The sequence below is a fragment of the Molossus molossus genome, unplaced genomic scaffold, assembly GCF_014108415.1.
Source record: "Molossus molossus isolate mMolMol1 unplaced genomic scaffold, mMolMol1.p scaffold_m16_p_14, whole genome shotgun sequence".
NCBI classification, from domain to species: domain Eukaryota; kingdom Metazoa; phylum Chordata; class Mammalia; order Chiroptera; family Molossidae; genus Molossus; species Molossus molossus.
The window spans coordinates 18,870,747-18,892,194 of record NW_023425349.1 but is presented as its reverse complement, the minus strand read 5'-3'; the positions used below and the strand labels follow the sequence as shown (position 1 = coordinate 18,892,194).

The following is a 21,448-nucleotide window of genomic DNA, read 5'->3' as shown; positions in this document are numbered from 1 at the left end:
GGAGGTTGTCAAATTGATGTCTTAGGTCCCTTCCAACTCAGATACCCAGGGCTCTGTGACTGTCCTCTGCCCCAGTAATGCTGCAGTGATCTGCCTACTCTATCCTGGGGAGGAGGGTCTCTAAGGGGGTCTGTCCCGGGGTGGCCCTGTGGCTCTTCTAAGCAGACCGCAGGCCTTACAAGTATGTAGGGATTGGAGTCACACCTAGCACTGCCCGGGGAAGCTGTGTGGCCTCAGGAAAGTCACTTGCCTCTCTGAGCCTCAGTTTCCTCATCTGGCAAGAGTGGACAGTAATTCCTCCCTTCCAGGGATGGCAAGGAATTGATGAGCTTTTCGTATTTAAGGCTTTATTGCCGAGTCAGGCACGGGGCAGGCCACAGTCCACGTCCCTGATGATCATTCATTGTCTTTTAGCCGTGTCCTGAATAAAGAGTTTACTTGAAATCTCCTCCTGGGATTTCACTGGCCACACTCCTCTGCTAAAGCATTGGTTTCCAGAAGGTTTCTTGGCTGCAGAGGAAGTCCAAGGAGCCGGTTGCCGTCCACGCTTCTCTTGGGATCCTTGCCATCGCGCTGCGTCTGCAGAGGATGGCAGGGTGAGGCTCAGAGCGGGTGATTGCGGTGCCATGTCACAGCCTGGAGCTCAAGGCTCGGTTCAAAGGCGTTGCCCTTTCTTCCTTGTGTGCAAGCTCCAAGTGGAGAAGGGTGCTGGTGATTGTGTGGATCCTATCATGGCACGTTCCTGCTCAGATCCTCCGTGGTTTCTCATCATATCACTGCCCCGCATACTCTGGCTTCCTGCTTCAACTCTGACCACGCCTGCCCTCAGCCCTCACTCTGCCCCAGTCACGTGGGCCTCATTCTTCCTCAGACCCACCCCTGCGCGTTCTCGCCCCGGGGCTTCTGCACCTGCTGTTCCCTCTGGAATGCCTTTCCCCGGAGAGCCCCCGTCTGGCTCTCTCAGCTCCATCTCAGGCTGCCTGCCCTGCCTGCCCACCTGCAGCCTCGCCCTCGCCAGCACTGCCCTCTGTCCTCTGGCCCTGCCCGCTTATCTTCAAGGCACTGGTCACTTCCACACACTCTCTTTTTATTTTATTATTTTTTAAATCCTCACGGGAGAATATTTTTCCATTTTTATCTTCAGATAGAGAGAGAGAGAGACAGAAACATTGATGTGGGAGAGACACATCGACTGGTTGCCTCCTGCACGACCTGACCAGGGCCAGGGGTGAACCAAAACTGAGGTACATACGGGCCCTGGACCAGAATCGAACCCGTGACTGTTTGGTCCGCGGGCTGACGCTCTAAGTGCTGAGCCAAACCGGCCAAGGCCACACTATCTCTTTATAAAATTTTATTTTGAAATATGGGGGAAAAATCCATAAAATTTACCATCTTAACCATGTTTAAGTGTACAGCTGTGTTCAGTCTATTCACATTGTCGTGCAAGAACCTCCAGAACGCGTGCAAACCTGTATCTACACCTAAGAAACAACTGCTCTCTATTTCCCCCTCCTCCGGACATTATCCTTTATATTTACTTGTTTTTGTTTTTTAAAAAATATTTTAAATTGATTTTTTTAGAGAAAGAGGAAGCGAGAGAGATAGAAACATCGATGTGAGAGAGATAACATTGATCGGCTGCCTCCTGCGTGCCCCCTACCAGGGATCGAGTCTGCAACCCTGGCATGTGCCCTGACGGGGAATCCAACTAGTGACCTCTCAGTCCACTGAGCCCCAAGGGCTGGGCTATATTTACTTGTTTTTCTATCTCCTTAATTGGACTGTAAACTCCATTAAGGCAAAGGATGTTGTCTTCTCGTTCACCCCATGCATAGAATGCTGCTGGCACATGAAGTTCAGACCAGTGTTTGTTGAATGAACGAATGAAATAGGAAGATCATGTTGATAACAGCAGCTAGTCTTTACAGGGCCCTGGGACCCAATGCCAGATATTGTGCTAAGTGTTTTACACACATTGTGTCGTGCAGTCCATGAGCCACCCTAGGTCCCCAGTTTACCAAAGGGAAACCAAGCCTCAGAGAGGTGACATCAGGCACCCCAGGTCCCACGGCCAGCCCCCAGTGAGCAGGAGCAGAACCCAGAGCAACCTAAACCAAGGGATCTTAGCCGTGTTGCATGCCCGCTGCTGGCTCTGGCCTGTGCCTCAGTTTGCCCCTGTGGAGAGTCTTACCCAGCCATGTTGAGCCCATCTCCCGGGCCCCGGGCTGAGGTGCAGTCGTACCGCTTAGCAGTCTGAGGCATGAGTAGGTGTAAACTCCCCAAACCACCTGGGTCACACCGACTGCTGTTCCTGGTGAAGAGTCCCGCTTCCTGGGGGCTTGAGGGGGTGCTGAGTGTAGATGCTGGCGTATGTGCACGCTTTGTATGCGCCTGGGATGTCTGCAAGGTTCTTGCTGTGGCCTCTGGTGTCAGAAGGACCCTGCGGCGAGTGTGAACCTCTTTGTCCCAGCAGTGGAACTCGGAGTGAGTGTCTTCCGTTCTCTGAGACTCGGTTTCCTCTTCTGTAAAATGGGGATAATAATCTACCCACTTCTCATCCGGCTGTTGTAAGGGCTGGGGAAACAGCCATGCATGAAGGGGTCTGCAGGTATCGTGTGGTGTGTGTGTGTGTGTGTGTGTGTGTGTGTGTGTTCTAGAGTCCTGTGCTTCACCTTCTGGGGGAGCCTTACAGCTCTAGATCTCAAATGCCAAAGCCGGAGGGGCCTCAGTTCACACTCCCTCATGTGACGCCCGGAGAAAGAAGGGTGGCGGCCCACCCAGAGCTGCCCAATAAGCCAGAAACCGTCTGAGCCCAGCCCAGGCCCCTGTGTGTCTGCCATGGAAGCCCCTGCCCGGCCTCACTTCACACCAGCCCGGAGCTGAGGGCAGCTTTGACGTCTGGGGTTCCCTCCGGAGAGCTCTCCACGCCTACGCAATGACTGAGGGGTCGCCCCAGCGCCACCTGGGAGCACACACTCATTTTGATTCTCTTGACTTAGAGGCCTGGCCTCGAACCCCGGTAGTTGGACCATGGGGACAGGGGGTCCAAGTTGGTGCTGGAATATTGCCAGTCTCCTCCTCCATCAGGCATTGGGTGGCCTCCGTCCCATGGAAGAGTTGCTGGGACCAATGGAAGGAAGGAAGGCAGTTACTTAGGTTCATCTGCTTGGTCAGTGTGTGTGAGATCTTTTCCAATAGGGGTTCCTGAGGAGGGGCAGGGCCTGGCAGAAGGTTCCAGCATCAAAGGGTGGTTGGACATTATCTCAGACTTTAAGGTCCTAATCGGCCCACCCACCCACGGAGAAACCCCTCTACCCTGGCTTCTGCCGGTCTCACCCTCTCTCTGGATTTGGAAAGCATGGCTGCGGTGCAACATCACCTGTCACAGGTGCTGCGTGTCAGCTCAGCTCACAAACCTGCCCAAAGAGTGAACAGTCCCTCTGGGAAGCCATCGTGTGTGTGTGTGTGTGTGTGTGTACCTGCCAGCCCTGATGTACAGGTATCCACTCGGCAAGTATTTATTGAGCATATACTACATCCCTGCCACGGTGCAGCAGTGCTGAAAAGGCAGGCGGGAGGCTGGGCCGCTGTGATCCACAGGCCCAGATGTGTCTTCTCAGCCTGATGTGGTTTCTTCCCCCACAGGGCTACAAGGGCTATCCTGGACCGGCTGGGCACCCCGGAGAACAGGTGAGGACCGCAGCCTCAGCCCCCCCTGCTGGCTCTCCCGCGCTCCTGCCCCTGCCTGTCCCTGGCCTCCTCCTCAGGCCCTGCTCCGTGAGCGTGAGCGAGCCCCAGAGCCAGGCGGGTGCCTCCCATCCTGCTGGGGCCCATCCCACCCACCTCTCCCCCAGCCACATCTGCCTGGAAGAGCGGGGGTCCGCGCCGCCTGGTGTTGGCATGGGCTGCGCAACTCCGGTTAGAGCCATGAATAGCTGGCCTGTTCCGGCGATGTTAGGGGATATTATACACGCCGCCACGGGCTTTGCAGGAATTTTGGCTGCCTGGGCCCAACTCAAACAGCGGTGGCTGCCAGCGTGGGGGAGCGGCCAGGCCTCCTCGGGCTGTCTGTTCCTGGGAAGCCGCGCAGGGGGTTTTGTCCCTCCGAGCTGGTCCGACCGGTTTCGCAGAGGGGTGGGCTTGCGGGCCCAGCAGGCCAGTGGCTTCCCCTTCCTCTCGTTTCATCTCACATTCCCACCCTCCTCTTTGTCCATTGTGAGCCCCAGGCCCCCACTGCCCCTGAGACCCGGAGCTGGGCGAGGGCTCTCCTGTGCTCATGTTTCTCTCCATTCCTTTGCAGGGGCGGCCGGGACCTGAGGGCAGCCCAGGGGCCAAAGGTTACCCTGGCAGGCAGGTGCAGTATATGGCTTCTGGAAGCTCTGTGGCCATGGTGGTGTGGAAATGGCCATGGTGCCCCCCAGGCAGAGGGGGGGGGGTGGGCTGGGGGCCAAGCAGCTGCACCTGCTGAGTGGGCCCCGAAGCAGGGAGTGTTCAGGGGCAAGGATGCTAGTATGAGAACGAAAGAGAGGGGTTCTGGTGCCGCGGGGATCAGGCTCCAGAGGCTCCCCTTGCACCACATCCCTGGGACCCTGGGTAGCTGGGGCTCAGTTTGAAGACCACGAGTCTAACCCATTCCCATTCTACAGAGGGAGCAGCTGAGGCCCCACGGAGACAGGACTCACCCTGGGTTATTGGCAGCAAGTAGAACGTCTCCCTATGTCCTTGCCCCTCTGTCTTTTCTGTTTCAGGGGTTACCTGGACCTGTAGGAGACCCTGGCCCCAAAGGCAGCCGGGTAAGTGGGCCTTGGCAGGTGTCATACAGGTGGGCCCTGGATGGGCATTACCTGTCTCTCCAGTGGACCTGAGAGAGATCAGGGCTGGGAGGCCTCCACCCAGTGTCTGCTGGGGGACTGGGGCTGTGACCCTCCCACCTGAGTGCTCCCTGGAGAGCAGAGGGACAGCAGGAGGGCCTGGTGATGGGGGACTCTTGAGCTAGGCTTGAGCCATGGCCGGGCAGGCTGGGCAGCAGAGGGGAGGCTGGGGCCTTGGCTACAGTCCAGCTGCTACAATCCCAGCATATCCCAAGTGATGAGACAAAGTCAGGCCCCTGTGCCTGTCATTGGAACCCTCAGAGGCCTCTCTCCTGCTCCTGAATGAGGGCGAAAGCACCATCCTTTGGGGTGGCAGTGGTGTCTGATGGGTGAATGCTGCCCAGGCCTAGAGGCTGATGAAGTATTACTGTCCCCCTCCTTCAAGGAGGAGCAAACCCTGAGTAGCCATCAGTCTCAGTTTACCCATCTTTACAATGGGAGTGATGTCCATTCTACCTCTTGCATCATTATGGGGACATCAGGACTTGGGAAGCAAGTAGTGCTAAGGAGGGTCCACCAGATGGGGTCTCCCAGGTGAGCTGTGGAGCGGCAGAGAAGGTTCGGGGGGAATTGAATGGAAGTAATGGAGTTTGGGAAACTAAGAAATGATCTGGTGGGATCCTCTCTTGTACATGCCAGAAAACTGGGTTCACGATGGGGACCCGATGAACCTAGTTTGCTCAGCACAGCAAAGGGAACACTCAGGGGACCTGAGGGCTGCCTCTCAAAGAAGACTCACCACGCGGGTCACACAACTCCAGGTCAGGCTAGGTCATTGTGACGTGTCTTTCACTCCTGAGCCAAAGCTATTTATGGCTACATTCTCGGCCCTAAGCCCAGGAACTGACAGGCAGCTGTTAGGAGAGTATCTGGGAGGTGGCGGAGGGGGTGGGTGGGCGAGTTCCCCAGGATGTGGTAGTGATGGTGGTGGTGGTGGTGGTGGTAGTGATGGTGGTGGTGGTGGTGGTGGTAGTGATGGTGGTGGTGGTGGTGGTGGTAGTGATGGTGGTCATGGTGGTGATACGCCAGGGCTGAGGAGGCTCCTGTCCTATGATGTTGGACCTCCCTTAATCCAGCTGTTCCCACAAACTGACCCCAGAGGGTCCTTCTGAGCCCAGGGAGGTCTTCTCAGGCCTGCTGCAGGGCCCCTGGTCCACCCAGAGGACAGGAGGAGAGAGGCATCTGGAGGCCACAAGTGGAGAGAGCTGGTCTGGCCCCAGCACACCCCTCTCCAGGGTCACAGGACCCTGAGCACCTGGGTGAGCCAGGCCATGCCATCGGCCCTCCCAACCCTCCCATCATTGGCTGTGTTTGTGAAGTAGGCAGAGTGCGGGCTTGGGGTCAGGCAATAGCATTGAGACCTGCCCTGCCATTAACCAGCTATGGGCTCTGGGGCAAGTTCCTGGATCTCTGAGCCCATCTTCTCACCTGTGAATCTGGGTTATAAGCCCTGCTTGGAAGGATCCCCAAATGTCACTTGTTAGGGTGATAGATATTATAATATTGGGTGTGGAGAAGAAGGCCCCGTGACCTCTTGACCTTTTGGAGAAGGGTAGATGGCTGTTGCTGATTTGTGGGAGGCAGTATAACAGAGTGGTTAGGAGCCTGACCCGGAAGTCAAGTGACTTGAATCCAAATACCAGTTCTACCACATTCTAGCTGTGTGACCCTGGGCGAGTCACTTCCCCCTCTGGGCCCGAATGTTCCTAACTCTACGGTAGTGACTGTCTCCTCGGGACGTGGTGAAGACAGTCAGTGCACTGATGCATGCAAAGGACTGAGAACTGGGCTCAGTAAACATGAGCTTTTGTTCAAGTTCTTAAGCCATCGCACACGTCCAGACAGTGATAGGAGCTGTGGACTAGGTCCCTGCTTTTGAGAAGTTCCCAGACTAACGAGGACAGGAAACCCAGACACAGATCGTGACAATAAAGTGGGGAAGGCGGTTAATCCCATGAACTGAGAAGCAAACCTGGCGCTGGCGTGGGGGGCGGAGAGAGAGAGCCCTGGAGCTGGGCTCGGAAGGACTTCTCTGCGGTCAGGGGGTGGGAGGAGCCCGCCTGGTGGGGGCACAGCGCCAATGAAGGCTGGGAGGCAGAAACTCGGTGCGTTCAAGGGGAGGACTCGCCCTGAGCGGTCACATCCCTTTGTCTCCAGAGCCGTACTCTGTCCAGTGAGGGGAAGGCGGCCAGTCCGCAGGGTCCTGGGAGGGGCGAACGCAGTGACGTGCACGTGCCTGGCAGGACGCCAGCAGGCCGCGGTGGCCGGGTGGACGTGAGCCCCGTCCTCGGCCTTCGAGGCCTAGGAGGAGGCACTGCAGAGCCACAGGTGCCCATCCGCGTCCCTGGGTGGGGAGGACCTGGTGCCCCTCTAGCATCTAACCCAGTTGAGAGCTTCCTTCCTGCAGGTCCCGGAGCCCTGGCTCGGGGCGGGCCTCCCCCCGAGAGCGCCCGCGCCCTTCCCTGGCGTGAGGGTATGTGCCTTTGGACTACATCGTGGAAGCCAGCACCATGCAGTCCATGGGCATATACACTTGCCTCAAGGCCTGTGTCGTCGAGGAGCCGCCAGAGCCGCCGCTGCCGCCAGCCAGGAAGAGGAGCCGGGGGAGGGCAGCGAGGGGGCGGCGAGGGGTGGGGCAGCCACACCCCACCGCGCGGCCCCTCTGACCCCCACCTGCTCTTTCCTAGGGCTACATTGGACTCCCGGGGCTCTTCGGCCTGCCAGGGTCCGACGGAGAGCGAGTGAGTGTGCTTTCTTTGGTTACCTCTTGCCACCCCCTCGGCCAGGTGCCAGCCCGCAGAAGTCACCGAATTCCTTCTAGACAGTGCCCTTGAGTCACAGGCGTCCTCTGCGGGGACAGGCAAGGCGGATGCCTTCCAGCCACAGGGAACAGAGCATGCAAAGTCAGGGACACATGATGACTTGGCAAGGTTACGGCCAACACAGTCCGAGCACTGGGTGTGAGGTGGGAGGGTGGGGGGACGAGGCTGGAGGGGCCCGGGCCCACTTCTGTGTCACTCAGAGGCCAAGGTCAGTAAAGGGCCTCTGTTCTGAGGGCACTGGGAGCTTCTGCGGGGCTTTCAGCAGATGAGAGGTCGGCCCACCTTATGTTTCAGACCGAGTGTCTGCCAGCTCCGGCCTGTGGCTAGATCACGGCAGGTGTCGGTTTTGCAGGGTTTCGTTGAACTCAGCCATGCTCGTCTGTTTATGTCACCTGTGGGTGCTCTTGCTCTTGGTACAGAGTTGAGCAATTATGACAGAGGCTGTAGGGCCCACAGGCCTCTGGACCTTCCTCTCCGCCCCCTCCCTGCCGAGCCCATATTTGGGAACTCACATGTAACCTCATCAACAGGCTGGGTATAGAGAGTCTTAGGAAAGCACAAGGAGCTGAATACCAGGAACACTGGGTACTTTTTGGGGGCATCTCCCCAGTTCAGGTCCATCCAAACCCTAACAAGGACCATCCATCCTTGTGCACATGACTGGTATCTACTGTGTGTGGCCTGGATGCTAGACCCTCTGTGACCTCCTGTGACTACCACGTGGGTGCCCTGGGGCTGGATCTCCCCTGCTGGAGTCGGTGCTGACCTCTTCCCTGTCTCTTCCTCTACAGGGCCTGCCTGGTGTTCCTGGCAAGAGGGGCAAGATGGGTAGGCCGGTAAAGATTTTCCGTGTCTATTACGCAGACTCTACGGGGGAACTTGACCTCCCACTGGCCATGTCGCCCTGTCCACCTGTGGCCTGGGCATGCTCTGCTTGCTTCTCTGTTCAGCCACCGCCCTGCTTTGAGTGTCTGGGCCTCGTGTCCTGCTGCCAGAACGTGGAGTGGCTGTGTCCTGGCTGGGGCTGGGCTCTTGTGGGCTCTGGGTCCCTCTGGGATGGACTGTGTGTACACCAAGTGCTCTGCAATGTATTCCGTGTCTTGGGGTGGGGGTGGAGTCTGCTGTCGGGGCCATTAGTGTCCGTGCTGGGGGACCTGCTTGGATAGGGGGATCTTGGCTAGGCCAGGAGTTGGTGCTCCTAACTCAGAGAACACTCGGTCTCTGTTGTGTTGGGGTCACCAGCTTCACCCGTGCACACACGAGGCCAGGGCAGTAGGATGCTGGGCAGGTCCACAGCAGGCATGACCCCAGAGGGGCTCAGCAGTAACGCCCAATCGACCAGCTTTGCCCATGACTCTCCACCGTGGTAGGAAATGGGTTCCCCCTTGTTGGGGCATCTGTGGGGCAAGAAGAAAGAGCCGAGGCACAGAAAGATGAAGTAATTTGCCCGCGGTTTTACAATGAGTAAGCGGAGCCAGGATTGGAGCTCAGTTCGTCTCCAGGGCCTCTGACCTCAGTGATGGCTGGGGTTCACTGGTTGACAGTAATATTGTACAAGCGGATTCCTTGGAATTGTTGCCTGGGGCAAAGTCACGCGTTCCAATACTCTCACTCTTCACCAGGGGAAGCTGAGTCTCCCGGAGCTGAGTGGTATGTCCAGGGTCCCCCTGCCAGGCTGAGGGAGACCCAGGACTGTAACTGAGGCGTCTTTCTCTCGGGCCCTGCCCCCCTTGGTGGCTTAAGTCTCCCTGCCTATGCCTGCAGGTTACCGCCTAACCTTGGAACCAACATCAGCTCTGGGTCTCCCTTTGCTTGTGGTTGATGGAGAAAGGACTGTGGGGAGGTTGTAACTTGAGAGTTGGCTGGGAGGGAGCCAGGAGCACTCAGGGTGGCCAGGGGGGCTGCCTGTGAGTCTGGGGTTCGCTGCATGTTCGCAGGCACCCACCGTGCCTCCTGCAGTGCATATACCTGGGTCCTCGGGGGGGCACGTGGGGAATGCAAAGAAAAGCAAGATGCAGGTCCTGGCTGCCAGGAGCTGCCAGGGAGGCACCTCAGCCCAGACCTAGAGCCCTCTGCGCCCTGAGGCCTCACAGCTGACATCTAGATGTGGGCGGGGCTGAGCACCTGGCTTCTGGCTGCAGGTGAGGACCTGGAGTCTGCCAGGGCGGGCGGGGCGGGCGGGGCGGGCATTGGGATCTGTTCCTCTAGCCCGATGCCCTGGGGCAAGGAGACTAACTAATTCATTATTTGTTCATTCGTTCTTTCATTTGTTCGTGCATTCCATTTGTTTGTTCAGTGAATCGAGTGTGTACCATGGGCCGGCACTGTGGTTGGTGCTGAGCAGTGAACGGGACGAAGTTCCCGTTCTCGTCGGCCGACAGACAGACTGTGCGAGGGAATGAAGAATGCGTGATTGACTCAGATGGTGCTGAGTATTTAGATAGGGTAGGACAGGGGCACCGAAAGTATTCGGGGTGTAGGCTGTTGAATAAGTTGGTCCAGGAAGCCCTCCCTCTTAGAGAAATCTGAACGAGGTGAGAACGGGCGCCCTGCGGCTCTCCCTGGCCGAGGCCACCTCCAGAGTCCATCCTGGGAGCCTCGCAGAGGGCCAGGCGTCGCCCCTCTGCAGATGAGGAGGTCAGTGAGTGACCCGGCTAAGCTCCTTGGCTCCTGAGGCCAGAGCTGCCAGCACGCAGAGATGTCACCTGTCGTCCCAGAGCGGCTGGTTAGAGCATGGGTTTCAGGGTCTCCTGAGCACAGAGGACGCGGCTCGTGAGAGCACGGGCGTGCGTGGTGCTGCCCCTGCCGCGACCTTTCTTCTGGAGCCAGAGCCTTCCGCTCATGGCTGGGAGGGCGGGGCCCGGTCTGAGGTGCTCGGTGCCATTTTCCCATCTGTCATTTCTCACTCAACAAAAACGTACTGAGGACCTACTGTGTGCCAGTAGTAGGGACTGCACTGTCGCCAAACACCGCCCCCCCCAGCAACATTTATGAAGGCCCTTTTGGCTGCATGGTACTTGAACTACACATGCTTCTCCCACTGATTCTTTGAGGTGAGACTGATTTTTCAGGTGACATGGAGGCTCCCACAGCCAAAGCCATTTCCCAGAGACCTCCAAGGCCTTGCTGACTCAGCCCCTCTCACTGTCCACTCATCTCCGCCTCCTTGCTCCGTGTCATTAACGCCCTGACTCCATGCTCCACGATGGGGGTGTTCCCTGGCGTGGGGTATCGGGTGGGGTGGGAGGAAACCCCTTCCTCCAGTCAAACAGCCTTATGGCCGTGCACTGCCCGGAGGGCTATGAGAGCCCCTGAATCCTGGCCCAGCTGCCATGGCCAGCAGACGCAGGGTGCGCGTGGGATACGATATAAAATATATGGAATAGGACTTCCCATCACCCGGTCTTTCAGGCTCTGTCTGCCTCTGCTGGGCCTCCAGTCCACCGTGCCCTCAGCCACACACTCCCGAGTGGTGTTTAGGGCCATCCCCTGTTGCCAGGGCTCCCCAGCCCTTGATCTGGCTGGTGGGGTTGGGGCCTTTTCTGTGAACAGGTTTTCCACTTGTCCACGCTTTGGCTGGGCGATGTCTAGGCACTTGTTAACAAGAGGAAATGTCACAGGAATGAGCCGGGTCCCCTCGTGCCAGAGCACAGCTGGCCTCGTGTCTGGCGGGCCCGGCCATGATCGGGCTGTGTCCCAGCTCTCCGGCAAGCGACACCTCAGGCCGTGCGCATGGCTTCTCCGTGTTGGGACTGGAAGGAGAATGTGAGACAGTCTTGCTAACGGGAACCGAGAAAGAGGCAGTGGAGGTCAGAGCACATCAGAGCTGAGGGACCCTTAGTGATGAGCTGGCCCAGCCTGTGTCAGACAGGTAAGCATGGCTCAAGCCCAGGAATTTGCCCAAGGTCACACAGTAAGTTGGTGACAGAGTCAAGACTCGAACCCAAGACTCTTGCTGGCTCTCCCTATCACTTCTCTTCTTTCTGTGCTCATAACTTCAACCTGCAAAGGAAGACTTAGTCTACAGCTCTCATCTCTTTACACCACCGGCTAGAAAGAAATGCATTGTGGTTGTCTAAAGAGGGGTCCAGGTATAAGATGTTACAGACTTGGCTGGAGCTGTCAGCTCTGGTTTCTCCTGGACGGTCCTGGCTTGTTCTGGGCACGGCACAGTGACACTCATGGCTGGGGTCCGAGCCATGCCTCCCAGCCACGGGTCTCTCACTGGGGCTGGGAAGATACTCCAGCGAATCCTCTTGTTGGACGCTCTGAATTCACTATGAGCTGCTGGAAGGCCTGGCCAGCCGCGTACAGCCTCTCCTGTGGTCTCCGGCCAGGCCTGCCAAGGCGAGTCTTGTGTCGTGAGGCAGGCAGGCAGACCCTAGAGCTGAGAGCTGGAGAGGCCCAGACCTGGCTCCCAACTCCCTTGGTGTGTGTGGCTCGGGGACAAGTGAGGCTTACCCTAGGCCACAAGCCCATGCCTGGTGGGACAGGGCTTCTAAGATCTTGCATTAGGTTTTAAGCTCAGGGCTCTTTGCTGTTCTCCGATGGCGGGGAGAACGGAGCAGCGTGAGAGGTCGTGTTTCTACGTGGGGCAACAGGCCAAAGCAGATGAAAGTGTATAGCCGTGGGCTGGGGATGTGGTCCCCCGTGTCCCCAGCTCTAGCCAGAGCTGTCCCCGAGCTCCTGGTGACTCTGGAATCCTGGCGAGAACCCCACCTGCCTGTCTCCTCCTTATCCCCTGAGGGGACTCTTGGGCGGCTTCCCTAGTGGATCTCAGAAGGGCGGGGTGAAACCATGCTCCGCTTGTGAGCAAAGTGCGGGGACCTCCAGGCATCCCCTGGGAGTGTACACGTCTTCTCGAAAAGCACGCGGTGCTTCGAGTGCTGTGGGAGAGATGCAGGGCAGACTTCTGCGGGAACTTCCCGACTTGGAGAATTTAAGCACTGTAAAGAGGTCTCCAAGGTCCTCTGCAAGCTCTTCCAGAGACTGTTAAGCATTCCCACTGTTGGAGAAAATCCTAACCAGCGTGTGGGGATGGTTCAGGAGAGTTTGCCAGGGGCTGGATTGCACACATCTCCCCTCTTCAGCTCAGCTCCGCCAGGTTAGCCGGGCAGGACTGACCATTTTCCAGGCCAGAGAGCTGAGCCTTCGAGACTTTAGCAGAACTGCAGATGCTCAAGCTACACACTCCCTGCCCCGACAGCAGCCCTCTGGAGCAGACCCTCTGGAAGCAGGGGAGTGGATGGGACGGTCCCCAGAGGCCTCAGCCCTCAGCATCCTGCCCTGGATGTGAGGACGAGGACTGTCCCTGTTTTCACGTGTTATCTCGTCTCAGAGCCTGGTTCTGTCTTCTCCTGGGCTTTGTTCTGCTCGGAGTCTGAAGCGTTCAGTTCCCCAGGGAGGCCTGACCTGGGGAAGTGGAGCAACCATGTGGCTAGGGCCCCGGCAGGGTGCCAAGCTCATTGCTTGGGCCTCAGGCCAGCCTGCTATAGCCAGAGGCTCGGGGCCGCGGAGGACGGTCCCTCGGCGGGCCGGGCTGGGAGTGCACGCCACGCACACGCAGACGGGAGCAGCGGGTGGAAGCGGGCCACGTGTCCAGCTCGGAGCAGCGGGTGGAAGCGGGCCACGTGTCCACGCCTCTCTGAATTGCAGAGGAGCCAAGCATCGGGGCCCTGGGGCGAGTGTTGGAAATGGGATGTGTCGCTCAGGAGCGGAGGGAAGAGGCTGGCTGGGTGCTGGGGCCTTGGGGGTGTCCTGGGCCTCAGTCTCTCCACTGGGGCAATGAAGTGCTGAATGGCAGGGACCGCTGGGGTCTTTTCATCTCAGACCGTGGGTGATTGTTCTACTCAAAGATTTGTTCCAGCACTTCCAAAGCTCCCATCCTCCCGCTCCACCACTGTGCTCTTAATTACACACCTTAGCTTCCCGGAGGTCCTCTGCTTGTCTCCTTGCACGGAGGGAGAGTGAAGATGGAGAAAGGCTGGTGTTGAGGCCACCAAGCACGTACAACCGGAACCAGCCATGCTGTTCCCCCGTGTGCATCGGCCCAGGGCTCTCCTGAGTCCTGGGAGAGACCCCGGCTTGCTGTGGTCCTGTCTGTGTGTCCAGTGTCCAGCCACAGCAGCCGCTGCCTGGATGCAGACCTCATCCCAACCTCCAAAGGAGGAACTCAGTGCCTTCAGAAGGCCCCCCTGACTCGGGCATCTGCTTGATCAGGAAAACATGAAATTTCCCTGAAAAACACAATGATTTGAATTCCAGGAGAGGGGAGAACAGGTTTCCCTAAATTCCAAGCTCGAGGACTTTCTTTCCCTGTTGAAGTAGAATGGCGTCGTCCCCTCGCGGGAACGTCCCCATAGCTGACGTTTTTCCCGCTGCCAGTCTCCACAGAGTGCGTGGAGTGGGGTCAGGGAGGGGGCCAGGGCCAGACCCGCCTCTGCCGGTGACTTGACCTCTCTCTGAGCTGCTGAAATTCGCCTGTGGCAACGGTGCTGATGTTCACCACTGGTATAACCTGTATGACCTTGCCACCTACCTTTCGGAGCCTCACTCTCTTTACCTGTGAAACGGGCGGTGTGATTCCACAGGGTGGCTTGTCACAGTCGTAGAAGGTCTGAACCGGAAATGCCACACTGCCCTTCCCTTCTTTGATGAGCGGGGAAACTGAGGCCCGCAGGGACTAGGGATACTCATAACTCTCAGCAAGTCTGCAGTCCTAGAGCCAGATTCCTGACTCCCTGCTCCCCTGGGGAGGTCTCACATGTCTCACATTGGGGGGTTGGCATTTCCATGCCGGGGATCCCGGTCTGGTTTCTTTTCAGGGACTCTGGGGACAGAGGAAGAAGGCTCAGTGCCCTCGGGCCCCACCACGGTGGCCAGCGCCTGGGAAACTCTTTAGGGGGAGTGTTTGTTGAGGGCACGAACCCCACTGCTTGCCCAGCTCCCAGAACCAGGGAGTGAGACTGCATGACCATGTCCTCGTGTCCCCACCCCCGGGGCTCTGCAAAGCACCCAGGGGCATAAACACTAATCTAGGTGTGTGTTCTCTCCTGTGCCCTCAGGGGTTTCCTGGAGACTTTGGGGAAAGAGGCCCGCCGGGACTGGATGGGAACCCCGTAAGTATTTCACGTCTTTGGGAACGGGAGAGATTCAGAGGGAACTCAGCGGGTTCTAGGAACCCAAGCTTTGGAGTCCACAGACTGGGTCAAACCCAGGCCTGCCCCCTACTCGCTGGGCGCTCCCGGGGGGATTGTGATTTCTCTCAACCCCAGGCTCCTGTCTACTGTGGATGCCCTGTGGCCCACCCCCAGGAGAGCCCCCCGCCCTGAACCTCTGGTCTGGTCCCAAAGCCCCCTCCAGGACCTAGGAAGGTTCACAGGTCACCCTTGCTGGGGAAGCCAGGGCTTCTGTCGCCCGGCAACGCCCGGAACTGTTTATGAGATGGCAGCGCCTGGGGAGCAGACGGTTGCTCAGAGTCTGAAGCGGAGGGGAACCTGTATGGAGAGGAGAGCCGCGTCCTACCGAAATCCCTGCGCAGGCCTGTTTGTAGAGTCAGTAATAACCAGAGGCCCACTGAGGAGCCAGGTCAGCTTGCTCGGGGAGCTGAGCCCTGCCTGTCCCTTCCTGTCCCAGGCTCAGGCGTGGCGGGAGAGGAAGCCTAGGGGTGCAGACCATGTCCACAGCTCCTTGGAATACCTACCACGTCCCCACCCCGCCTTGGGCTCCCCTCCTGAGCAGCTGTGCCCTCGGCAGAGGTGGCTGCTGGGTCCTCCATCAGCACCTGATTGGGTTCTCATTTCCACTCCACAAACGCTCCCTGGGGCTGACCTTTGGGCTCCCTTGGGGGCTGAAGCCCTAGCCTCAGAGCCAGGTGGACCTGGGTTTGGATCCTGCCAGGCCACTTGCTAGACGTGGCCCTTGGGCAAACCAGTTCACCTCTCTGGATCTCAGTTTCCTTCTCTGTAAATCAGGGGGATCAGCGTGCCGGCCTCAAGGCTGGTGTGAGAATGAAATGAGAGAGGGGATGGGGTCTGGCCCGTGACCAGTGTTCACTGGACGGAGCTGTGCTAAATAGTAGGGTGCACAATAAAGGCATAGTTCCTGCCCTCGGGGAGCTTGTGGCTGTCTCCCCAGTTGTCGCACAAGGTGGAGTAGTAGATGGGTGGGGTCAGGGAGGTCCCAAGTGCTGAGGAGGAGAAGGAGGGACGGCCCTTGAGGAAGGTGACCTTATTAGGGTTGAAGAGAGGTGAGGAGGCCTTCCAGATGGAGGAGGGTGAGAAACCAGAGCCTTCGGTGAATCCGGCAGTGCATTAACCTTCATAATGTGTGATGTCATCCTGGGAGGGCCTCGGGGGAGGGGCAGGGATGTCTCCATCCTCGTGGCCTGGAGGAGCAGGGAGGACGGATGTGTGGTCCCAGCTCTGCCGCACCATTGTTGTGTGGCCGTGGATAAGTCACTCCCCTTCCCTGAGCCTCGGGCCCCTCATTTCAAAGCCAAGGCTGCTCCTCCTCTTGTTGGCGGCTGGAGCAATGGTCTCGTCTGAGCAGCCCCGGGACTGCACAGGCGATGGCAGACAAAGCCCGGATGATGTGGGCAGGTCTCATCCGTGGCCACCATTTCTAGTCCTCCATCTTCACTCAGGCCCCCGTCTTTTCTGGTGCAACCGACTGGAGGTCCGCTTGTAGGGCCGAGGAAAGAGCCGCTGCCCATTCGCACCCAGCCACATCTGACTCCCAGGCTGGAGCTCTCCCAGCATCTCCGAGGCCTCGGGAGGCAGAAACCCGTACGCCTGTGGGGTCCTCCAAGGGCTCCCCCTGGCTGAGAGAAGGGGAACTAGCCTGGTGGCTTCCAGCTTGGAACCCTCCCCACGGTGTCATTTCCTTGCATTTGACCTTGGGCACATCACCCAATTCTCGAGCCTCAGTGTTGCCAAAGGTTAAATGAGATCTGGGTCAAGTGCCCTGCACCCCCTCGTTACTGTGATCAGGATTCCACCCATTTCTTCACCCTACCCCTGGAAGCCACCAGATTTGGGAATCCAGCCTCCCCATTTCACAGATACGGAAGCTGATGGCAGAGGAGGCAAGGTCTTGTCCAAACCTTAGGCCAGGCTCAGGAGAGTCACCGGTCAGGAACAGGGATGGTTAGCTCAGAGGACTGCACCGGGCTCCCACGTGCAGGATGGTGTGGAGGGGGTGACCCTGGAAGGAGACAGGGCAACTAACCACCTTGGTCTCTCTCTGTTTATAGGGAGAACTGGGCCTGCCAGGGCCCCTCGGAGTCCCCGGCCTCATTGTAAGTATACAGATGCCTGGAGCGGGGGGAGGGCCAGGAGGCAGGGTGGGGGAACAAGCAAATCCTACTGGAAAAGCCCCTCTCTCATCAGACCCCTGCTGGAGCAGGGTAGACCAGTCTGGGCAGGGGCGGGGGGAAGAAAGCCCTACTGTGTGGCCTCCGGTGCATTAGTTACCTTCTCTGAGTCCCTTCCCTCTCTAGTTAAATGGGGGCGGGCGCTTGGAGCGTGACGCTGCCGTGTACCATCACACCTGCTGCCGTCCAGAGCTCCGCAAGGAGGCGTGGACAGGGAGCGCACGCCCGTTGACAGACAGCGAAGGAAGTGACGGGCAGAGCTGAGGCTCTGGGCCACACGGGCAGTCCCCCTCATCCTTTTCTTCAGAGTACTGACTTCGGAGCCAGACCGCCTGAGTCTAAGTCACAGCCCTGCCACATGCTGGCTGTGTGCCCTGGGCCGAGTTACTTACCCTCTCTCAGCCTTGGTTCCTCATCTTTAAAATGGGAATGATAGTCCGGCCAGTATGGCTCAGTGGTCGAGGGTCGACCCTGCACCAAGGGGTTGCCAGTTCGATTCCTGGTCAGGACATGTGCCCAGGTTGTGGGCTGGATCCCCAGTGGGAGGTGTGCAGCAGGCTGCCAATCCATGTTCTCTCCCATCGATGTTTATCTCTCCCTCTCACTTTCTCTCTCTTTAAAATCAATAAAGGAAAAAAAAATTTTTTTTAAATGGGAATGATAATAGAATCCTCTAGGGGTGGTTGTGAGGATTAAATGAGGCATTGTATGTACAGTCCTTGGCATGAGGTCAACCACTCAGTAAATGTGCAATTAGTGGGACATAGAGTTATATTAATTACTGTTATTACCTCCTGATGTGTCTGGGACTGGGAGAGACCTGTACACGGGGGTGGGAAACAATCTGACCTCTGACTCCATCCAGGTTGGGGTAGGGCTTGTGGAGTGAGTGGTTCTATTGGCCAAAACCAGGGCCTTGACCTTGGGCCTGGCCCCGAGGGCCAGTGAGAGGCCCGAGTCTGGGAACTTCCCCAGGGTTTGATGCCCCCTCTGTTCTGTCCTCTGGCTCATTCCTCATTGGGTTTGAGTCAAGGGGCCCATGGGGTCACAAGCAGACTTCCCTAGTGCTTTGACCACTCCAGTAATTGTCCTGAGACATTCTTGTCGAAGGGAGGCTGGAGAAGGCCAGTGACGCGGGGCAGGTTGGGGAGTCCCATTGTCCTGAGGAGGCCAGTCCTGGGAAAAGGGCCCAGCGGCCCCCAGGGATGATGTTTTCCTGCTCATGTGGGTGGGGGTGGAGGTTCAGATCAACCTGTGTCCAAATCCTGTCCTCCCCTCCTCCTGGCTCTGCGGTCTTCAGTTACGGCCTTGCTTCCTTGACCCTCAGGGACCCTGTCTGTAAGATGGGAGCGTCGTGCCCCCTCTGGCTAGGACCACAGACATGCACATCCAGCCTAGTCTCGTGGCTAAGGGACCAGATCGCGTGGGTTCAAATCCTAGCTCTACCACTCCTTTAACTGCCGTCCCGAGTACATTTCTTCACCTCCCTGTGCCTTAATTTCTTCATCTATAAAAGAGGGATGATATTAGTACCTAGCTTGGAGGGTTATTTAAAGAAACTAGTACATATAAAATGCCTAGCACATAGTAAGCACTCAAGAAGCACTAGTTATAATAATAATAATGATGATGATGATGATGATGATGATGATGATGGTTGTATATACATACAGAAGGTATTTTGCCCCTGGTAGCAGCTGTCTAAATTGCGGCATTGAGAAAGATTTCAAAGTCACACTGGAACTTAAAGGGAGAGGATGCTGTGATTGATTAGTGAGGCCTGCCCTGGCCTGGGATGAGGACATGTCAACCCATGAGTCATACGCATGTCACTCCTGCCGTCCTCTGCCGAGCACCTTGTTGGCTCAAGGCACTGACCTAGATGCTTTGGAAAAAGAGATCTGTGCCCTGAGAGTTAGAGAACTTGACTTCATGGGGACTTTCCGAGTGTCCTGGTCCAACCCTGAAGCTCAGCGGAGGTGTCTCCTGGAGCATCACGGTCATTACACTCCGAGGTGAACACCCTGGTGTTAGACGCTCCCTCCTGTGGGAGCCCAGTCCGTGTCCACAGAGCTCTCATTGTGCAGACTTCCTCGCGCGTTGAACTCCAGCCCTCGTCCTGCCCCTGGGAGAGGCGCTGGAGACGTAAAGACAGTCCCTGTGTGTTCTTCCCAAGGCTCCTTCCCCAGGCTGTATGATCCCAGACCTAAAGCTTTTCTGAAGGGATGTTTATGTATCCTGGCTGTCCTCCTTGGCACATAGTCCTGTTTGTCATTGTCCCGACGTCCGCTAGATTGGCTCCTGAGAGGGGCAGGAATATTGCTTGGCTGCAGATACGGAGGTTCTGGAGACGGACTGCATCCCAGCCCTGGGCCCTCCTGGGTCTTTACCCAGCTCGTGCCCACCTGCGCTCTGCGTTCTCTCCACGGCCGGTGCTGCCAGACAAAATACAGGACGCCCAGTGACATTTGAATGTCAGCTGCAATATTTAGAACACATTTATGCTAAAATATCCCTCACTGTTTATCCGACATTCCAGTTTAACTGGGCAGTCTGTGTTTTTATGTGCTCAGTCTGGCAGCCCTATTCGCAGTGTTTCTTAGGTGAATCCCATTTGGCAGATGGGAAAACTGAGGCCCTTGGTCCAGATCACACGCAAGGCAGGAGAGGGCGGAGGCGTAGTTGGAGGCCATGTCTCCCAGCTCCTAATCCAGGGCACTGCTCTTTCTGCTCCCCTCTGAGGGGTCTTAGCTGCGGGCAAGCCCTGGGCATCTCTGTGCACCCCCTTGTGATGTCCCGTTCCAAAGGGCTGGTGCGTTCCCCTCGGGCCTCCCTCTGGCCCCGTGTCTTTCTCCTGCCGCTCTCAGCCTCCCTGGCGCTGTTTTTAAATCCCCTTTGCTGCCAAGGAGACGGTCTCTTTCTCCTTGTGCCTCAGGGGTCACAGGGCTGGACCTGAGACCACCGAGTCATTGCTGCCTCCCAAGACAGAGCCCTTTCCAACCCAAGGCACCTCTCACTCCTGCCCTGGATTTTGGGGAACATAGTTTCTGTGTCTGGGGGAAAAGTGGCCTCCCCAAAGAGTGGGAAACAAAGGCGTTTTCTAACCTGGAGGTAAAGGGGGAGGTGGCCTGTGAGTCCCCTTTGGGTCTCCTGGAGGATGCGGGTTTTTAGCTGAACACATGGGAGTTCCCCCGACTGCTCATCATTTTAATGGAGATGCAAATGTATCCAATGCCTTTGTCTAGTCAGCTGAAGCAATTAGTATGCAGACCGAAGCCCAAACTTCCCCCATTCCCTGGTCTTTGCAGCCAGGAGGAAGGGCACGAGGGAACAGACAAACATTTACGGACCGTCTGGTCAGCTCTGTGTGCTTGACAGTCACTAGGCTGGGGGCGCCTTGAGTTACTTGTGGCCGCCTGGTCACCTGGACGGGGAGGCTGGGGCGCTAGCTCAGCAGCGAGGTACTTGCAACCCAGGTCCGTGGGGCCCCTGCAGCCTCGAAGCAGCTTCCTTGGAGTAACGGAAACCCTGGGGCTGGCTCTCAAGAAGTGTGCCTGATCCTAAAACCTGCTCAACAAAGATTTCTGTCTTTGACCCCAAGGCATTTGGCTCCTCTATTTAATGAGACCCAAAGACTATGTGATCTGGCCCAAACCCAGGATGTGGGCTGCGGTGGACAGTCCACCATGTTTTGTCACTAACCCATCATCTTTCTTTGCTTCCTTCTCGATAAAAGCGAGGATAGGAACCCCACTAACTGATATTTGCCGACCCCAGTGCTAAGGACTGAGTTATCACCGTGTCTCTGAGGGCAGGGGGTGGGATTACCATTGCACAGTTAAGGAAACTGAGGCTCAGAGAGGCTGGAGCACCTGCCCAAGGTCACACCGCCGGTGAGCCGGACCTGGGCCTGTGCACAGCTCATGTTCTGCAGCCTTGCACCCCACAGCCAGCTCCGCGAACTGCTGACTGGAGGCAGCAGAGGCGTGAGAACGCGGACTGGCAGCGCCAGGGGCTGTTCCGTGTGAGGGACGGTGCTTATTGAGAGCACACGGGAGCCAGGACTGGCCCCAGCCTCCAGGTTCCTGTCCCCAAGCTTGGGGCTCTCCATCAGAGTTTCTGGAAAGAGGCCTTGTCGCCTTCAAAGACGTTCCAGGGAATGCTGTGGCAAGATTTTTCCCTAGAGCTTTTGTAAATGAGAGTCTGAGGGTTGTTGTTTTTTTCCCCCATCCATTCATTAGACTCCTTTTCGTGGCTCCTTGGGGCACAGAGGTGGCGGTGGCCACACAGGCACACACACAAATGGTCATCAGCGCAGAATGGAGTGAGAGCCATGTCGGGCTCTGAGACCCGACAGCAAGGGCCTGACCTGGCCTACG

At 57.5% G+C, this 21,448-nt stretch overlaps 1 protein-coding gene across 1 annotated transcript in view; it reads left to right on the top strand.

Moving 5' to 3' along the window:
- The window catches only part of COL27A1 (collagen type XXVII alpha 1 chain), a 128,079-nt gene that overhangs the window by 36,753 nt on the left and 69,878 nt on the right, over positions 1–21,448 (top strand). The window contains exons 8-14 of the mRNA XM_036261231.1: positions 3,649–3,693; positions 4,304–4,357; positions 4,752–4,796; positions 7,562–7,615; positions 8,488–8,532; positions 14,761–14,814; positions 16,950–16,994. Coding sequence (XP_036117124.1) covers positions 3,649–3,693; positions 4,304–4,357; positions 4,752–4,796; positions 7,562–7,615; positions 8,488–8,532; positions 14,761–14,814; positions 16,950–16,994 — 342 coding nt within the window. The remainder of the gene's footprint in view (positions 1–3,648; positions 3,694–4,303; positions 4,358–4,751; positions 4,797–7,561; positions 7,616–8,487; positions 8,533–14,760; positions 14,815–16,949; positions 16,995–21,448) is intronic.